Source organism: Marmota monax, unplaced genomic scaffold (assembly GCF_021218885.2).
Source record: "Marmota monax isolate L192 unplaced genomic scaffold, Marmota_monax_Labrador192_F-V1.1 WCK01_AAM20220418_F8-fsc00203, whole genome shotgun sequence".
In the NCBI taxonomy this organism is placed as follows: Eukaryota; Metazoa; Chordata; class Mammalia; order Rodentia; family Sciuridae; genus Marmota; species Marmota monax.
In genome coordinates, this window is record NW_026694787.1 from 3117295 (window position 1) to 3136484 (window position 19190).

At 37.1% G+C, this 19190-nt stretch overlaps 1 protein-coding gene across 1 annotated transcript in view; it reads left to right on the plus strand.

The window, feature by feature from the left end:
• Scml2 (Scm polycomb group protein like 2) overlaps positions 1–19190 on the plus strand; it is a 66696-nt gene that overhangs the window by 38622 nt on the left and 8884 nt on the right. The window contains exons 8-11 of the mRNA XM_046425860.2: positions 1796–2004; positions 7531–7654; positions 9419–9622; positions 10301–10483. Coding sequence (XP_046281816.1) covers positions 1796–2004; positions 7531–7654; positions 9419–9622; positions 10301–10483 — 720 coding nt within the window. The remainder of the gene's footprint in view (positions 1–1795; positions 2005–7530; positions 7655–9418; positions 9623–10300; positions 10484–19190) is intronic.

The window sequence follows — 19190 nt, forward strand, 5'->3', positions numbered from 1 at the left end:
ATTTGCATATAATCTATATATAAAATCCTACGTATTTAAAATTATCTATAGATTGCTTATACTAAATACAATGTAAATATGATATAAATAGTTGAGGGAATAATGACAAGATAAAAGTCTGTACATATACAGTACAGGTGCAGTTTTTTCCCCCAAGTAATTTCAATCCATGGTTGGTCAAATCCACAGATTTAAAATGCATAATGGGCATCCAGTAAGGTGGGAATTTACATGCTGGACATAATCAAAGATCAGAGGCGAAACAGGAAGGGATACTAGAGGTGGTGGTGAAGGTGGACACTTGGGTGCAGGTCAAAGAAGGTGTAAAGCAAAGTCACAATAATGCTAATGGATTGGGTGAAAATGAAGGGAGCTTGTGGCTAGATGTCATAATGAGAACATCATGGCCAGTTGGTTTAAAGCAAAAGGACAATAAGGAAGTTTGAAGTAGAGAAAAGGGGACATGGTTGTTCTGGAGAATTCCAGAAATTTTCAAGTGTAACTCTTTCAGAAAGTAGCTGAAATCTTAAATGATAAGGTCAGGACTGATGAAGAATCAGTAATATGATGGGGAAAATCCTGAAGATGATGATAAGGAAATTGTGTAAGAAGAAATAATATGTTAGGTTACTAGAATTTTTTAAAGAGTTAGAAATGTAGAGTGTAAAGTAGATGATGAGTGTAGGGAGAAGCTGATATATTATGTAAACTATTTATAAATGAGAGGTAAAGTGATGGTAGCAGTTAACTGGCCTTGTGTTTGCCCTGACAGACAAGAATAGACTGTCTCTTCTTCTTCGTTTGGTAAGAGGTAGAAAGAAGGTAAATAAAAAGACTATAGAAAAGATGAGATATTCTCTATCATAGGTCAGGTTTATATAGACAGTCTTTGAATATGAGAAGAGTAAAGCAGTAGATTGTTTCGGGTTGTAAAATGCAGCCCTCAAAAATAGTTGATTTGTGTGCAGTTGTATAAATATTTCACTTCCTCTATTTTTTCCTGAATTTTTATTTGGCACTAGTACTTTTTACTGTATAAAGTTCATTTTTTTTTGCAATAATGAAATTATTAATGGATAAATACTAAAAAAAAAACCTCTTTATTTAACTGTGAACATACACAAAAGTAACTTGGCACGTAATCTCTATTCAAAATATTAAAATTTTCTGGGTTAAGCTACCTGGTAACTAGTAGCTACGGATCACATGTGTATGATAGTGGCCTTTCCGTGACAACATTAATGTGAAGTCTGTATTGTACATGAAACTTTGTTATTTGGCATACAAAGAGGAACATAATGTATTCTAGCCTTAAATATATAATTTTTATTTTTCAATTATACCTCACTAAAGCTGAAAAAAAAACCAAGAACAAAGGAGTCACCAAGCCTCTGAAAGATGAAGAAAAAGCCCTAGGTAGTTGCTTTGTTATGTTTTTCTATATTAATGTGCAAGATAATTCTGATACATGGCATAATTGGGTAGTGTTTTCTGAAGGAAAAACTTTTTATGCTAAGAAAAAATATGGAAAGTAGCTAAAAGGTAAATTGCTAGAATTTTCTTTCACTATATTACTTGCTATGCTTATAAAGGCCTCTTTATTTTGCCTGAAGTATTAAGACTATTTCCTGATACATGAAATCTTAAAGTACCTAAAACTTCCTTTTAAATAATTTTCAATAAATAACCTTTGGGAAGAATTATAAAGATAAACTTCTGTTGAATCATAAGAAGATAATGCCTTAATTATGTCATTTACTTTAATTTTTTTTTTTTGTTGCTGTGTTTTTCTCAGTTCCTATTGCAAAGAACATAGGAAAAACACAGTCTTCTTCCAAAGCGGCCCAGCAGTCAATGCAGCCTCCACAGAAAACTGCTATAGTACAACCAACGCAGCAGGTCAAGAAATCAGGTCGAACTAAATCACCTGGACATACTTCAGTCTCCAAGAAGGGCAGTTCTCTTAAAAATCCCACACCAAAGAAAAAAGGCTCAGGAAAAAAGGTTAGTTGTATCTCCTGCTAATTTGTATTATAGGTCTCTGTAGTACCTTTTTATTTATAATACACAGTTTGGGAACTTACTAAGAATATGATGAAGCTCCTGAGCAATAAACTGAGGCTACATAAGGCTCTTTAAGGCCTTACATAGCTATTGAGAAATTGGTCTTTCTTATCTTGGGTAAATTTGAAACTTTTTATAATATTTTACTAATCAAATCATTTTGCAAGTAACTGCATGGGTATATTTATGTTTGGGCCAGTTAATTAAAACGTAGTATACATTAAAATTAATATAAAGTGCATTTTACTGTAGATAAATTCAACCTCAGTAAACTGGTAGGAAGAAAGGGGATGTTTCAGGGTGATAAATTTAGTAATACTGGAGTTAAGTTCTACCTGATTACCCCAAAGAAAACATCTCTAAAACCTGAAAATAATAGAAAAAAGCAACTATGTAAAGACACTGGAGAGTTAATAGAAGCCTATACATTCTGATGGCAGGGGGCGCACTAACGTAGGAGGAGGACTGTTATACAAAATGAGTTTCTTTCTTCTTCTTCTTCTTCTTCTTTTTTTTTTAGTTTATAGGCTTGATTTAGGTGCACTTTGTACTTTGTGTAACATGTTAGGCAGCGCTGATGGTAGAAAATCCAGTTTATTTGGCCTGGGGAGACCAGAAGACAAAAGCTAGGAAAACTGGTTGCCAAAGAGCATGGACGGATATTGTAATGGAACAAGCTCAAGAGCAGATCCTTAAACTTTACCAGCATCTCTGACAAACCCCTGTTCCAAGCATGTGTGGGTCATACAGAGGCCACCTTAGCTAAAGCAAAAAATTTGCACTGAGGCTAGAGTTAGGCGCAAGACCAGAGTTTAAAATTCAATTCCAACAAAGATAATTACCAGCTAAAGCAAAAAAAAATTAAAAATAAAAATAATAATAATAATAACACTCGTCAGAAAAGAATAAAATCCAGAATCTGCACAAATTAACATTCATAGTGTCTGGTATACAATCCAAAATTAACCAGATTCAAAGACATACTATAGTGAAAACATTTGCAAGAGAAAAGAAAATCAACTGAGACAGACATCAGTATGACCCAAATGTTGGAACTTGGAAACAAGAATTTAAAATTGGGACTAAGGGGCTAGTTGGTGGCACATGCCTATAATCCCAACAGCTCAAGAGGCTGAGGCAGAAGGAGTGCAGGTTTTAAGCCAGTTTCAGCAATGTAGCAGGCTGTAAGCAACCTACTGAGACCTGTCTCAAAATAAAAAAAAAAGGGATGGGGATGTTGCTTAGTGGTTAAGCACCCTTGTATTCAATCCTTGGTACTAAAAATAAAACTGGGACCAAGGGGAGGGAATGAGGTGTGTGGGGGGTGTCTGTTCATCAGCTTTTCATTACTGTACCCAAAATACCTGACAAGAAAAACTTAGAGGAGGAAAATTTTATTTGGGGCTCATGGTTCTCTCCAAGGTTAACTAACTCCATTGCTCTGGGCCCAAGATGATGGTAAAAGGGCATGGCAGAGGAAAGCTCCTCAGCTCATGACAGCCAAGAAACAGAACAAATGAGTGAGGAGCCAGGGACAAAATATTATTCCTGAGGGGCATGTCCCAAGTGACCTACTTCCTTCATCCATGTCCCATCTGCCTAGTGACCACCCAGTAATCCATTTAAATTATTAATTCTTCAAAGAGATTATTAATGTGCTGGTGAGATTATTGGTGTCGGAATCTAATGATTTTAACTGAATGTTACTGCATTGCCTAACTTGAGCTTTTTGGGCGGATATCTCTTGTCTAAATTTTAACAAGAGGTACTAGGGAATTAAATTGGCCAAACTGTTATGTGCTTTTGCAAATAATAGTGAATTTCACTATTATTCATAATCATAATGCACCAATAAAATCTTTCAAATACTTTAAAAATGGCAATTTTAAAGCTGTCCTTGATAGATTTTAACATACATACTCTCTCTCTCTCTCTCACACACACACACACACACACACACACACACACACACACACAATTGCAGTGATTGAAAACATAGGCCACCTCCGCAGAGAAACGGAAAGAACATAAAGGAGCCAAATGAAAGTTTCAGGATCTGAAAATTCAATATCTAAAGTAAAAAGTTCAGAGACAGAAGTAACTAGAATTTATTAGATGTGACAGAAGAAAGAGTAAATGAACTGAAGAATAGAATAGAAATTATTTAATATGAAGAACTGAAACAAAATTTAAAAGATTGAGAAAGAAAACGGAGCCCTGGGGACCTTTTAGGTAACGTCAAAGGTGTAGCCCATATATAGTTGGAGCTCCAGGATGGGGAGGGAGACAGACAGACTGACTGCCCAGAGGAGAAAAAATATTGAAAAAAATCTCAAAATTTCACAGAAATATACAGCCATAAAAATCTCAACCAAGAATAAACAATAAAAATGAAGTCTACACCAAAGCATATAATAACTGTTGAAACCCACAGAGAGCAAGTCTTTTTTGTGTATGTGGTGTTGGGACTCAAACCTCGGGCCTTACACTTGCTAGACAAGTGCTATGCCACTGAATTTTGTCTCCAACTCCAAATAACAAATTGTAAAGGCAGCAATGTAAAAATGAAAAAATACATGCAAAGAAACAAAAATTTGAACATCTGGCATTCTTCATCAAACACCATGGAAGCCCAGAAATTCTCTGTCAGAAATACTCTTCAAGGATGAAGGTAAACTTTGAATATACACAATTTTTATTTGTCAGTAAAGCAAAAGAGTCTTATAGTTGTACAGTTTTCTTTATATAATTCATACACATTTAGTTTATTCATGTCTATTTCTGCATATTTTTATGATTTTTGTTGCTATTGTGAAAAATATTTTTCTCATTATACTTTCCTATGAAACAAAGGCTATAAAAATATTGGTTTTAAAAAAGGATGAAGACTGGGTGCACGCCTATAATCCCAGTGGCTTGAGAGGCTGATGAGAAGGATACGGAGTTCAAAGCCAGCCTCAGTAAAAGTTTAGGCACTAAGCAACTCAGTGAGACCCTGTCTCTAAATAAAATACAAAAAAACAGGGCTGGGGATGTGGCTCTGTGGGCTACTGCCCCTGAATTCAATCCCTGGTACCCATCCTCATCCTCCCACCCGCCCCCTCCCCCCCAAAAAAAAAGGATGAAGGGGCTGGGGATGGGGTTGTTGCTCATTATAGAATACTTCCCTGGTACGTGTGAGGCACTAAGTTCAATCCTCAGCACCACATATGTCTATCTGTAACCAAATATTTTTTTTTTTTAAAAAAAGCACGAAGGGATTGGGTTATGGTTCAGTGGTGGAGCACTTGCCTAGCACTTGTGAGGCATTAGGTGGTCCTCATCACCATATAAAATTAAATAAATGAATGGTATCATGTCCATGTACAACTAAAAAAATATTTAAAAAGATGAAGGTGAACTAAAGACATTTTCAGACAAAAGAATACTAAGAAAATTCATCACTGGCAAAGTAGCAGTATTAGAAATGCTAAAAGGAAGTTCAGCAGGCTGAAGGAAAATGAGACCAGATAGAAAACCCAGATCCTTAAAAAGGAATGAGTAGCTTTGAAAATGGTAATCTCTGGGTGAATGTGAATATTATTTTTTGTTTTTTACCCCTTCCTAATTTCTTTATAATTATATAATTATGACAATAATTATAGTCCTTTTCTGTTTATATCACGCATAGGTATATACTACATAAAATAATTGTGATATAAACCCCTGAGGTGAGAGATATAGACAAAGTGGAATTCTGAGCAGTCACATAATCCCACAAAAGACAGGAAAGGAAGAACAAAAGGACAAGTCAAAGGAGACAAGTAGAAAACAAATAATAAAATAGTAGACCCAGACCGAAATGTAATAATAATTTTATTAAATTTGAACATCTGTAATTAAGAGATTTTCAAAATGGGTTATTTATTTTGCTGTACTAGTTGTTGAATCCAGGACCTTGCACATCCTAGGCAAGCGTTCTACCACTGAGCTGCATCTTTATTGCTTTATTTTAATGTTTATTTTTGAGATAGGGTCTCACTAAAGGTTACCCAGTCCAGCTTTGAACTTGCGATGTGCCTGCCTCAGCCCCCCAAGTAGCTGGAATTACAGACTTGTACAACCATGTCCAGCCTCAAGATGGATGTTTCTGGAAGACTCAAATATATCCTGTGTAAAGATGAACTCTAAATATAAATAAAAGCTCTATTGAGGCTGAGTATTTCAGCAGCATTCCTTAGACATTTTGGCATTTTTGTTTTGTTTCAACTAATATTTGTTGTATGGAACAAAATGGCAGTATCATCTTTATGTTAAGGTGTTTATATTGATATTTGTATTTTTATTTGAAAATCAAAGTTTATAAAATAAAAATCAAAAGTCACTAAAACTAAATATTATGTTCTCCATTATTACCTTTTCTAGGCACACAAATCCCTTTTCTGATATCAGAGAATAGTGTTTGAAAGTAGTTCCTAGAACCCTGGAAGTTGATGTAAAAGAAACAGAATACTAATCATGTTTAATAGTGCTCAGGAAACTGATTACTATATGCAATAGGCATAATTTTGTATGGACTTAAGCAAACCATTTGTAATTTTGTCAAAATTATTGACATATAAAGTATGGAGAAATGTAGACTAGACACAATGGGGGTAAGCAACTGCTTTCTAAGGTTTTGTGCCTTGCTGAAAACTTTTCCTATGGGAAGGATATTTTAATCAGCCTTTTCGCTACTGTGACTAAAAGACCAGAACAATTGTAGAGGTGGAAAAGTTATTTGGGGGCTCATGGTTTTTGAGGTCTCAATCCATAGATGGCTGGTTACATTCCTTGAGGCTCATAGCAGAAGAGTGTGGCAGAAGGAAGCAGCTCACTCACGTGATGATCAGGAAGCAGAGAGACTTCACTTGCCAGATTCAAAATATATACCCCCAAAGCCATGCATACCCTGGATGCCCACCTATCCAGCCACACCCTACCCATGTTCAATTACACTCAGTTAATCCCCACCAGGAGATTAATTCACTGATTGGGTAAAGGATTGGTAAATAACCCAATCATTTCTCTGAACCTTCTTTGCATTGTCTCACACATGAGCTTTTGGGGCACACCTCACAATCAAACCATAACAAAAGAGATTTAGAGACTTTTCTTTCAGAGTATTAAAAAACTTGTCTTACAGGGCACCTTAAAAAATAAACAGGTTTTACAGAGTGAACTAATTTGACTAAGGTATGTTAAGTTGGAGCAGAGGGTAGGGTGGAGAATCCTAGCCTCTTGTTCTCTTTGCCCCTGACCTGGACAGCTTGTGGGTCTCTGGGGAACTTAGTTTTAGAAAGCACTGCAGTTCATGATACACAGAAGGGTATCCAATCTTGAGGACTTCTGATAACTGATAATTTTGTGAGCCTATAGTTTTCTTTCTGTTATCTAGTAATTTGTAAAAGAATAATTTATATTTTGTATATATATTTTTTAATACAGGAGAAATGTATTCCTGTGTTGTGTTCAACATCTTCAGCTTCTCTAAGTTCTCTGTTCAGAGACCGTGGTAGTTCATATGATAAGGATGCCATTCCTGGGACATCTAAAATAGTGATGTCTACAGGTAAATTAAAATTTTTAAATGAGTTATAAAATTACCTTTTATTCTGTATTATTTCCAATGTCTTTGAAGTCCTGGAAATAAGAAGAAGACTGTTCACATGTATGGAAATTGTGCTATATACATTAATGGGTTAAAAATAATCTACTTCTTGGGCTGGGGTTGTAGCTCATTGGTAGAGTGCTTGCCTAACGTGAGACACTGGGTTCGATCCTCAGTACCACACAAAAATAAAATAAAGGTATTGTGTCCATCTACAACTAAAAATATATATAAAAAAAATCTACTTCCTGATTTAGGAGGACAATAGGTTTTGTTTTTTTTTTTTAATATTTTTTAGTTGTAGGGGCTGGGATTGTGGCTCAGTGGTAGAATGCTTGCCTCGAATGTGTGAGGCACTGGGTTCGATCCTTAGCACCACATAAGAATAAATAAATAAATAATAAAGGTATTATGTCCATCTACAATTTAAAAATATTTTTAAAAAATACTCCTTATGTAGTGCTGAGGAACGAACCCAGTGCCTCACTCGTGTTAGGCGAGTGCTCTACCACTGAACCACAATCTCAGCCCCAGGACAATAGTTTTTTTTTTTTTTTTTTTAATATTTATTCTTAAGTTTAGATGGACACAGTATCCTTATTTTACATTTATGTGGTGCTAAGGCTCGAACCCAGTGCCTCATGCATGCTAGGTGAGCGCTCTACCACTGAGCTACATCCCCAGCCCCAGGACAATAGTTTTGATAATGAGCTACCATCATGTTTTTACAGAATATGTTGACTCATTTTTTATTCTCATAAAAATTATTGAAACTTGAAATTTGTATGATTATAGATTACTTATATATCCTGTTTTTATTATACTAAGGAAAGTTTATTTTAAATTATTTTTCAGCCAACCTTGTCTCATATAAAGGAATGTTTTGTTTTTTTAATTAACAAAATAAATTTCTCTTTGTCATTAGAACTTATTGTGACATATTCCTTACATTATTTATTTATTTATTATTATACATATTCCTTACATTACTTCAGAAAATACAATTGAAGTGCAATGTTGATAATTTAAAATAAATTCAGTCTGAAAGGGATGTGTTCAAAATAATCAGTTTTGTAAAGAAATTCTTAAATTTTATGTGAAATTACAATAGAAAAATATCTTTTTGTGGTGCTGGGGACTGAACTCAGGGCCTTATGCATGCTAGACAAGCACTCTACCAACTGAGCTATAACCCTAGCCCTCGCCTTTTTTTTTTTTTAAACACCAGGGATTGAAATCAAGTTCACTCCACCACTGAGCCACATCCCCAGCCCTGTTTTGTATTTTATTTCGAGTCAGGGTCTCACTGAGTTGCATAGCACCTCGCTATTGCTGAGGCTGGCTTTGAACTCACGATCCTTCTGCCTCAGCCTCCCAAGCTCTGGGATTACAGGCGTGTGCCACCATGCCCAGCCAATAGAAAAATATTATCTTTGTACCATTTTATATAATATAGGAATGTATGAAGAATTGTTTTTGGATGCTCCTAACATTTTTATTAATTTGGGCAAACTTCTAAATTGAGTAAATATTCTGATTATTTTTTATATGTTTAATGCCTACACAAATTATTTATGTATTTTACTAGAAAAGATCATTGATATTAACTCTATTTAAGTTCTCTTTGAAGTGACTCATGGGATATAGTAATTATGTACTGTTTTTACAAAGTTCTTTCTAATAATCAGTCTCATTGTTTTATCTGTATACACATTTCCCCTCAAGTCTGTGTCTATATAAACAAACATGGAAACTGTGGTCCACACCTGGATCCGAAGAGAATCCAGCAGCTACCTGACCACTTTGGCCCAGGCCCTGTAAATGTGGTGCTCCGTCGGACTGTGCAGGCCTGTGTGGATTGTGCCTTTCAGTCTAAGACTGTTTTTGGACATCTTAAGCCAGATAATCGTGGAGGAGAAGTGATAACTGGTATACTAATTTAATTCTTTATTTACAGTTTCTTTTCCAAATTTAATTTTGTTTAGAGACTAGGATTTTGTAACAGACTATTTATAATATTTATATTCTATTATACTATGTAATTATTACACTGATATAATGGAATATGTGTAATGATTATATATTTATAGGCTTCTTACTGTGGTTTGGAAAGTTTACTTTCAAAATACAAACAATGTCACAGTGATACTTGGTAAAAGATAAAGATTTTTCCTTTTATATGTCTGTGTTGATAAGTTCCCTACAAACCGAGTGTCTTGATTGATGACAGTATCTTAGTTGTAATTTGTATGGAAAACAGTTTGATCTGTCATAAAGAAGCTTTAAACAAAAATATGACTCAAGAACTCATGAAGAGAAAAGATACAGCTTGTGGTTTCCATGATTGTTTGATCAGATACCACAACAGATAGCATGGAATGTTTGGAATAGAAGGAAGTGTTGTTGTAGATCAAAATATTTGTTTTTATTTACTTTATGAATATTTTAAAATAAGATTTTTTTTACTAATGCAGGCTGTTGTGTTTGAGAGAAACTTTCATAACTTATAATTATTCCTTTATGAATTGATAAAACTTTCGAATTAATAGTATATTTCCTAAGTTGATAGGAAATGACTGACATCTTTTTTCCCCCTCTAATAAATAGCCTCTTTTGATGGGGAAACTCATTCCATTCAGCTTCCTCCTGTGAATAGTGCATCATTTGCTCTTCGCTTTCTTGAGACTTTCTGCCACAGCCTGCAGTGTGATAACCTTTTGAGCAGCCAGCCTTTCAGCTCCTATAAAAGTAATATTCATAGCCCTACAGAGCTTGATAAAGATAAATCAGGTGAGAGAAAATAATGTAAATTTTTATACTAGTATTTTATATGGTATGCTTAACTTAAGCAAGTGTGTAATTCAGTTTTTTTGGTCTCCTCAAACATTTTAGTCAAAAACAAGCTAATTAGAAATGTATAATATATAGTTATTTTTGTTCATTAAATGTGAGAAAGTAATTCCTTTTGATGTGAACTTAAGAATCAGAGTCAATGGGTTTTAATGTTTAGCTTCTTTGGTTACACATTTTCTATTAGATTGAAGTTATTGACTTTAATCCTAAGAAACTATAGAACCAACCTAGGTGCCTTTCAACAGAGGAATGAATAAAGAAAATGTGGTATATATACACAATGAAATATTATTCATCCATAAAGAAGAATGACTTTATGACTTTTGCTGTTATGTGGATGACTCTGGAGACTATCATGCTAAGGGAAATAAGCCAATCCCAAACAACCAAAGGTTGAATGTTCTTTCTAACATATGGGTGCTAGCACACAACAAGGGGAGTGGAGAGGAAGAATAGATATTCAGTGGAGTAGATAAAGGGGAATAAAAGGAAGGGAGTGGGGATAGGAATAAGAAAGAGTGGGATGAATCTGATATAACTTTCCTATGTACATACATGAATATACCACTGTGAATCTCCACATATGTACATCCATAAGACTAGAATCCTAATTAGAATAAGATATATTCCATGTTTGTATAAATAGGTCAAAATTGACTCTGCTGTCATGTTTAACTAAAATGAACAAATAAAAGGATTTTTTTTAAAAAAAAAGAATGATCTTGGTCTGGGGATGTGGCTCAAGCGGTAGCGTGCTCGCGTGGCATGTGCAGGGCTCTGGGTTCAATCCTCAGCACCACATAAAAATAAAAAATAAAGTTGTTGTGTCCACCGAAAACTAAAAAATAAATACTAAAAAAATTCTCTCTCAAAAAAAAAAAAAAAAAGAACAATCTGCTTGAATTTAACATTTGAGCCTGGGCTGCCTCTCTCTCTTCCATAAGAATCACAAACTGATTCCTGAATAAGAACATGGCTGTAAAGTAGTCCTTTAGTCTCAGAGGCAGGTTTTCTGTTTCTGATCCCTAAAGTAATTAAGCTCTTCTGGGCTGGGGTGGTAGCACAGTGGTAGAGTGCTTACCTAGCATGTGTGAGACACTGGGTTTGATCCTTAGCACCACATTAAAAATAAATAAATAAATAAAAATAAAAGGCCCATAAACAACTAAAAAAAAAGAGAGAGAGAAAAAGCCCTTCTGAGCCTTTTGGCAACTGTTCTTTTTTCTTTTTCATCGGACTCATGAAAGCCAACCATGCTCTGCTGATTTGAGAAGGATTTTATGTATGTCTTCTAAGAGCAGCTGAAGTTCTCAAGTATTGAAGCTACAAGGTTTTCCAACCAGGTGCTGGAAATTCGGGGAATATAGAGTACCATACCAGGGATTTAAATTTGCATTCCATTTGTGTGTGAAGCTTGGGTGCTGTCTTAAGTTACTCTTCTATTTTTGGTCCTACTGGTTATTCACACTTTGTTCATAAACCTTGTCTTCTTCTACTTCAGTGAAGTCTGTCATATCTGTTCCTTCCTTTCCATTTATTTGTCTCTATCCTCCTTCAGAACCCTGTTAAACCCCTTCTGCATTATTAAAGCAGTATCCTAATGGAAGTCCTATTTCCAGTTTCTTGCCACTTATGTAACTGCCCAATGAATTCCTTGAAATAAATATATGATACTGCAAAGTCCTAGCAGAAGTACACCTGGTGAAATGGAAATTGGAAAAGGCACAAGTATTGGAATTTGACAGATCTAGATTCCATTACTTACACTATAATGTATGTCCTGAAAGGGCATACAATTTGACAGGCCTAAATTTTAATCTTAAATTGTGCTGTTAATTAGCCATGTGCTCATGGACAAAGTATGTATGGAGCCTCTATTTTCTAAGCCTCTATTTCCCTGTCTGCAAAGTGGATACCTCTTAAGTTGTGAGAGAAAGGATATGTGAACTCTTAGCCTGTGTTATATGACATGGGGATAGGAACAATAAAATGTAGCTGCCAAGAAGAAGAATGAAGGTTCATGATCTCATGTGAGCTCATCCTTTCTTCTTCCAAGGAGTTAAGAGAACTGGAAAGATGGCCAGAAAGGGAATGATTACCTGATAGGTTTTCTGATTCGAAGAGTAATTTGGGACAGAAAAAAACCTTGAGTTAGAGGAGTTGTGAGTACCATTTTCTTGGGGCTGGGGCTGTAGCTCAGTGGCAGAGTGCTTATCTAGCACGTGTGAGGAAATGGGTCGGATCCTTAACATCACATAAAAATCAACAAATAAAATAAAGGCATACTATTCATCTACAATTACCAAAAAAAAATGAGTACTATTTCATGATTTTTTTTTACACAGAGCGTTAAAAACAATGGCAATGATTTACACACTGAAAGATTTTTGAAAATTCTTTGATAGATTGTAAATAGAGTATGTTTTTTTCTTTTAAAATTAAGCACAGAATGTTTGAATTTCAGATTACTCAGATAACTGGGATAAGCTGGAAATGGTGATGTATGTCTGTAATCCCAGCAACTCGGAAAACCGAGGCAGGAGGATTACAAATTCATGGCCAGCCTCAGCAATTTAGTGTGAAGCTCTAAGGACTTACTAAGACCCTGTCTCAAAATAACACACAGAAAAGTTGGAGATGTGGCTCAGTGGTTAAGCAACCCTGAGTTCAATCCCTGGGACAATTAGATTACTATTTGACAGAATACACTAAGTAATCATAAATAATACTGTTTTGTTTTATATAATTTTTTCTTAGATGGACACAATACTTTCATTGATTTATTTTTATGTGGTGCTGAGGATCAAACCCAGTGCCTCACAAGTTCGAGGCAAGTGCTCTACCACTGAGCTATAATCCCAGACCAAATAATACTATTTTTAATTATTTAATCTCAATTTCCTTTCACAGAAAGCTTGATTCAGCTATTTGAAAAAGAACTTGAACAACACCTTTGTTAGTTTTTCTAATTAGCTTGCAATTAAAGAAGTTGAATACATTATATTGTAAATTTGATTTGTTTTTTTCCTAAGATTTCATGTATAATATTCCATTTATCTTACATTTTCTGAATAGGTGACTCAAAAATATTTTGGAAGGAAATACTCTTCTTAGGAGATATTATTTTGACAAATCCCGTGTTTGCATATTTTAGTAAAGTCATTTTAAAGACATTTTACTATGAAATGTCTGGAGAAAAATTACAGATGGAGGAAGGGGCTGGGGCTCAGTGGTAGCACTTGCCTGGCATGTGTGAGGCACTGGGTTCAATTCTCAGTACCATATATAAATAAATAAAATGAAGGTCTATCAACAACTAAAAACTATATTCAAAAAAAATTACAGATGAAATATAGCTTAATGTTCACAAAGTGAAGAATACATTGATAAAGGACCCTCTCGGTTCAATTCCTAGTACCAAAAAAAAAAAAAAAGCGGGGGGTGGGGATTGCTTACTTGATACTTGTACTAATTATGTCTATTCGTATTTCCTCTTTTTTTCTTGAGTCAAGTTTGGTAGTTTCTGTTTTTTGAAATTTGTCCATATCACCTACATCATCTTATTTGTTGGCATACAGTTGTTCATGGTATTTCCTTATGTATATTTTTATTTCCGTAAAGTTTATAATGATGTCTTCACTTTCATTTCTGATTTTTATAATTTTGAGTCTTCAGTTTTAATCTGTTCGTCAGTATAGCTAAAACCTTGTCAGTCTTGATCTTTTTCAAAAAATCAACTTTTGATTTCATTGATTATTTTTTCACTCTTTCTCTGCTCTTTATTAATCTTCCCTTTTCTGCTTTAATTTAGTTTGCTCTTGATTTCTAGTTTTTTAAGGTGAAAGGCTTAGATTAAGACTTGAGCTCTTTCATCTGTTGTAATATGGTTATTTATAAATTTCCCTCTTAGCACAAATTTAGCTATATTCTATCAATTTTGATGTTGTTTTTGTTTTCATTTATCTTTAAAGTATTTTTCTAATTTTATTTTTGATTAATTTTTTGACTTAATTGCTTACTTAGAAATATTTGTTTAATTTCTACGTATTTGTAAGTTTTCCACATTTCTTTTTATTACTGATTTCAGTTGTTTCCATTGTGGTTAGAGAATATACTTTGTATAATTTCAGTATTTATAAATTTGTTAGGACTTGTTTTATGGCCCAGCATATGTATTCCCTATCATGCTTTAAAATGTTCCAGGTACACTTTAGAAGAATGTGTATTCTGCTCTATTTGGTTAGTAGTTTTTTTTTTTTTTTTAAGTATCAGGTCTAATTGGTTTATACTCCTTGGTCTTCATATCCTAGGACTCTCAATTGCTCCCCTCTGGGTAATGGAAGGAGGTAAAAGGAGGGGTGAATTGAATTATCCTCAGTACACAAGATCCAGACCAGAATTGGGCCAGTTTAGCGTAGTTGGCCCTTGTACATACCCAGTGTAGTCTACCTGGGACTTGCCATTTGATTTCTATGGCAGCATTGTCCCAGGCCTGTTTGAGGTTAGAGAAATTTGACATTGGGGGTGAGGATTCCGTTCTGTGATTTGAGGATCCCCACCACTGGTTTTTCTGGGTAGTTACGTTATAGAATTTTTGACCCAGACATGTTCCAACTGAGATGTTAAACTGTTTTCTCTTTCAGGCAAGATGATATTTTCCAATAATTGAGATTTTGGAACCAAACACCAGTATTTGAATGGGGAGACATTGTTCCATTATAGGGCTCATGGGGGTCTGATTCTTTAGCCTCCCCTGACCATTGACAGCATCCCCCCATGCCAATATTAGTTCCTCCACACACATAGCAAGAAGAGACATTCGGACATTGAATTATAGTCTCTGCCAAGGTTAGGAATAGGTTTCTGGTTGTAGTGGAGATACGAGGTGGGCTTTTTTCCTAATTTCTCATAAAAGAAATGAGGACTGGAGTTATGGCTCACCGGTAGAGCACTTGTCTAGCATGTGTGAGGCACTGGGTTTGATTCTCAGCACTGCATATAAATAAATAAAGGTCCACTGACAACTAAAAAGTTTTGTTTTGTTTTTTTTAAGGAGGTAAAAGACTTCTAATAGAAAATTTTTCAACCCACTGCCAGATGGGTGGAGCAGCCTCTGTTAATCCTATGGTGAAAATTAAGGCTAAGACTGTGATACCAGAGAGGGGTAAGGGGTGACAATGCAAAAGCATTATGGTGAAAGGACTAATAGTCTATTTATCCTGGCAGGTGGTCGATTCCTCAAGCTTCTGCCGTGAGTGGGTTGTTGTCCTCAAGAGTCTCTTGGGGTGCAGTTTGCTTGTTTCAGATGGTCAACTTGCACTTGCATGGTACAGCTGGATCGGGAATGCACTCCTAATCACGAGAAGTTGGTTTCAATCAGCTTTGAATCCAGGGGACCACCTCAGCCACCTTCACTGAAGTAGGGGTGGATAAAATGACAGTGAACTGACCCCTCCAAAGAGACTTTAGGGGTTGGATGTTCCATTCTTTACCCAAACAGCATCTCCTGGTTTAAAGGGATGGGCATCAGTGGTCAGGCTCAACTGGTAGCTATTCACTAATCCATGGGGTTGAGCCAAGAGCCTGTACCTACTGTCTCAGAGTAATGTTGCCCAATTTCTTTAGAACTCCTCATATACCCTTTATAATGGGAGGAGGGCATCCATAAAAAATCTCATAAGGGGAGAACCCTCTCTTTCTAGTAGAGCTGTACCTAATTCTTAAAGCAGTTGGCAACACCTGGTCCCAGTGCAGGTGGGACTCTTAACACAGTTTTCTTAGTTGTAACTTTATAGAGTTTGGTTCATTAACTACACCTTCCTGGAGCTCTGGGAACAATATGCAGTATGTAACTTCCAGGTGATCTTCAACCCTTTGCCACCACTTGCACCCAACTCAGCATGAATGCCAGCCCATTATCCTATTCCAAGGTGAATAGGATTCCAAATCAGGGAATGATTTCCTTTAGGAGAGATCAGGCTACTTCATATGCTTTCTCTCTGCAAGTCAGGAAGGCCTCTCTACCCATCCTAAGAAGGTACACATGAAGACCAGTAAATGTTTATAGCCCTAGATATTTGAGGAACTCAGTGAAGTCCAACTATATTTTTAAATGGAGCCCCTTCAACACTTTGTACTCCAGGGAAGGCTGTGGGTCTCTGACATGGGTTATTCCAGGCACATTTTTCATATTGTTAACATACTGCTGGAGACATACTAGAGAGCCAGGGAATGTAGAAATGTGGGCTCAGACTCGCCTTGAGAGCTGTCTGTCACTGTTTTACAAAGGCTGGGGCCAGGGCCTCAGGAGTTGCTATTGAGCCATCTTCAAATCTCTACCATCAGCCCAGGAATTTACTTTAATTTTCAGTTTTAAACCAGGTGTTCTCAGGTTGTCAGTAATTGGGGTCCCGTTCTGCCAGTGGACTAGGGAATAGGGTGGCAGTCAGGGCTGTTGGTTGTTGCCTCCTCAGAGGCCACAAACTTTGCCTCTTAATCTGCTTATGATTTCAGCAGGGGTGTGAGCATCCTCTGGCGTGTTTCCAGCTGCAGTAGGTGCAGGTAGTGCAAGCAGCAGTGGGGAATACAGGAATTCCTAAGGTGGGGGGATCTCCTCTGGCTCCCCAGGTAGAATGGGCTTCTCAAGGTTCCAGTTGGCATTTTAAAAGGGAGCTGTTACCTGGGCCATCATAATTTTACAGTTGTCTTCCAGTCAAGCCTTTAGCCATCATGGCCAAGAGAGGACCATGCCTTGCCAGCAATCAATGTAAAGAAACTGGTCAGTGTGCCCAGGGTCCCCTACAAGAACTCTGAACACCTTGCTAACCAGCTCTTTATCTGGGGACCCCCTTGGCATGCCAGCCTACTCTGGAAGAGGGCCAATCTATTTCACAGAAGGTCCGGAGTTTTCTGGGAGTCAGCTCTAAAATCTTCAGAATATCCCTTTTTGAAATTTTTTATCATACACTCAAGAGGAGTAAGTTTATGTTGTTCGCCACTCATTTATTCCCCCTAACAGATGACAATCAAACGCATGAGGAGTGGGGAAAAGGAAAAGAGTGAGCAATTGTTTAAACCATCTCCGGCCAGTCCCCTTGCAGAGAGAGGTTTCAGGTGCCTCTTAACATTGGCAGGTTCCTATAAATCCCTGACCTGACCCAGGCTCATAGACCTTGTGAAGAGCCTGACACTTCCATGAGCTGTGTGAGGATTACCATGGACCTGTGCATTAGGACTCTGTACCCACTCCAGGTTTAGCCTACTTCATGTCTCCATCCTGCTGCCTGGTTGTGGTTTTGTCTCACACAATACACTACTAGGGCAACTCTTGGAGTTGATCAGTCTCCCCTTTGCCACTTAGGGCAGGTCTAGCTCTTGAATCCAGGTTTCTACCTGTCTGGTGGAGCTCCCTGAGCTGGTTCCTACAGAGTTCCCTTGTGCTCCCAGGGTCCTTGCACCTGCATGCAGGAAGGGTTAGTCCCTTATTCATCAGTTGGTCTGCTAGCGCCAGGTGAGGTCACATTCCTCAGTGTCTGGGGGCCTGTACCCTAGTGACAAAGGAGGTATGATCACCTTCAAATCCCAGACACTAGAACCCAAGAAATATAGGATTTGCTCACAGAGAGACAGACTACAGGGGCATCCAACAAGAAGCAGTGTTTGTTTTGTGCCAGCACAGACTGGGTTGGATCCGCATCCAAAGGCCTGGTTATATATAGGCGCCCTCTCCCCCCTTTACCCCCACCCCCACATTACATATTAGCCACTTTGCCTAACTTATATGGATATTCTATATAAAATCATAAGAAAGTTATGACAGAGCTACTACCCAGGCGCACAGGGGTCCTGCAGGTTTGCGCAGGCGCCAAGTGTCAGTGGTTTAGTGTCGTGACCCCTTGCCCGCAAGGAAGACGCAACTCAGGAATCTTCTTTCAGCAGTTTATTCAGGCCCTTGATATTTCTTCTTCTCTCTCTCGGATGCCCCTCCCAGCCTTAATAAAGCATCTCAAGCCCCAATGCGAAGCTGCCACGTGGAGCTTTCTCATAGGGTGGTGAAAAACCATGCGCCAACTCTCCCAAATAAGGAGTTGTTTGTCACAGACCACAGCGGAGCCAGCGCCATCTTGTAATGGCGACCATAGTCTGCAGAAACGGCAGAAGCGGCTCACCACAGTTTAGCACATGCGCCCTCAGTGTGCCGTGTTGCCTTTCCTTTGGTAAACATGCGTACATGGTTACTGAAGGCATCACGTTGTCCAAAGGGTCATGCATGTGTGTGTAGATACCAGGCCATGTTGTTTACAGTTGTGCATGCACGTGCACAGATAGTGAATGGGTCTTCATGGCTGTACCTGTTGGGAGAGGTCTCCTTCCACACCTTCTCCAGTGATTGTTAGACTGCTGGTTTTCATACCTATTGTAGTTGTGAAGTTGTTGGTTTACAAGACCATTGTGGAAAGTGAGGTAATTGGGATCATATTAGGGCAAATTAAAATGCCGTAGAATTTGGGTGTTTCATTTCCAGAGGTTTTAAAAGTTAATTTGGCTAGGTTTTATTAATTTTGATATTAAAAACTCCATTCTTACCCCAGTGCTGATTTGGTAGGAGAACACAGTTTTGAGAAAAAGTGAAAATAAGGTTTAT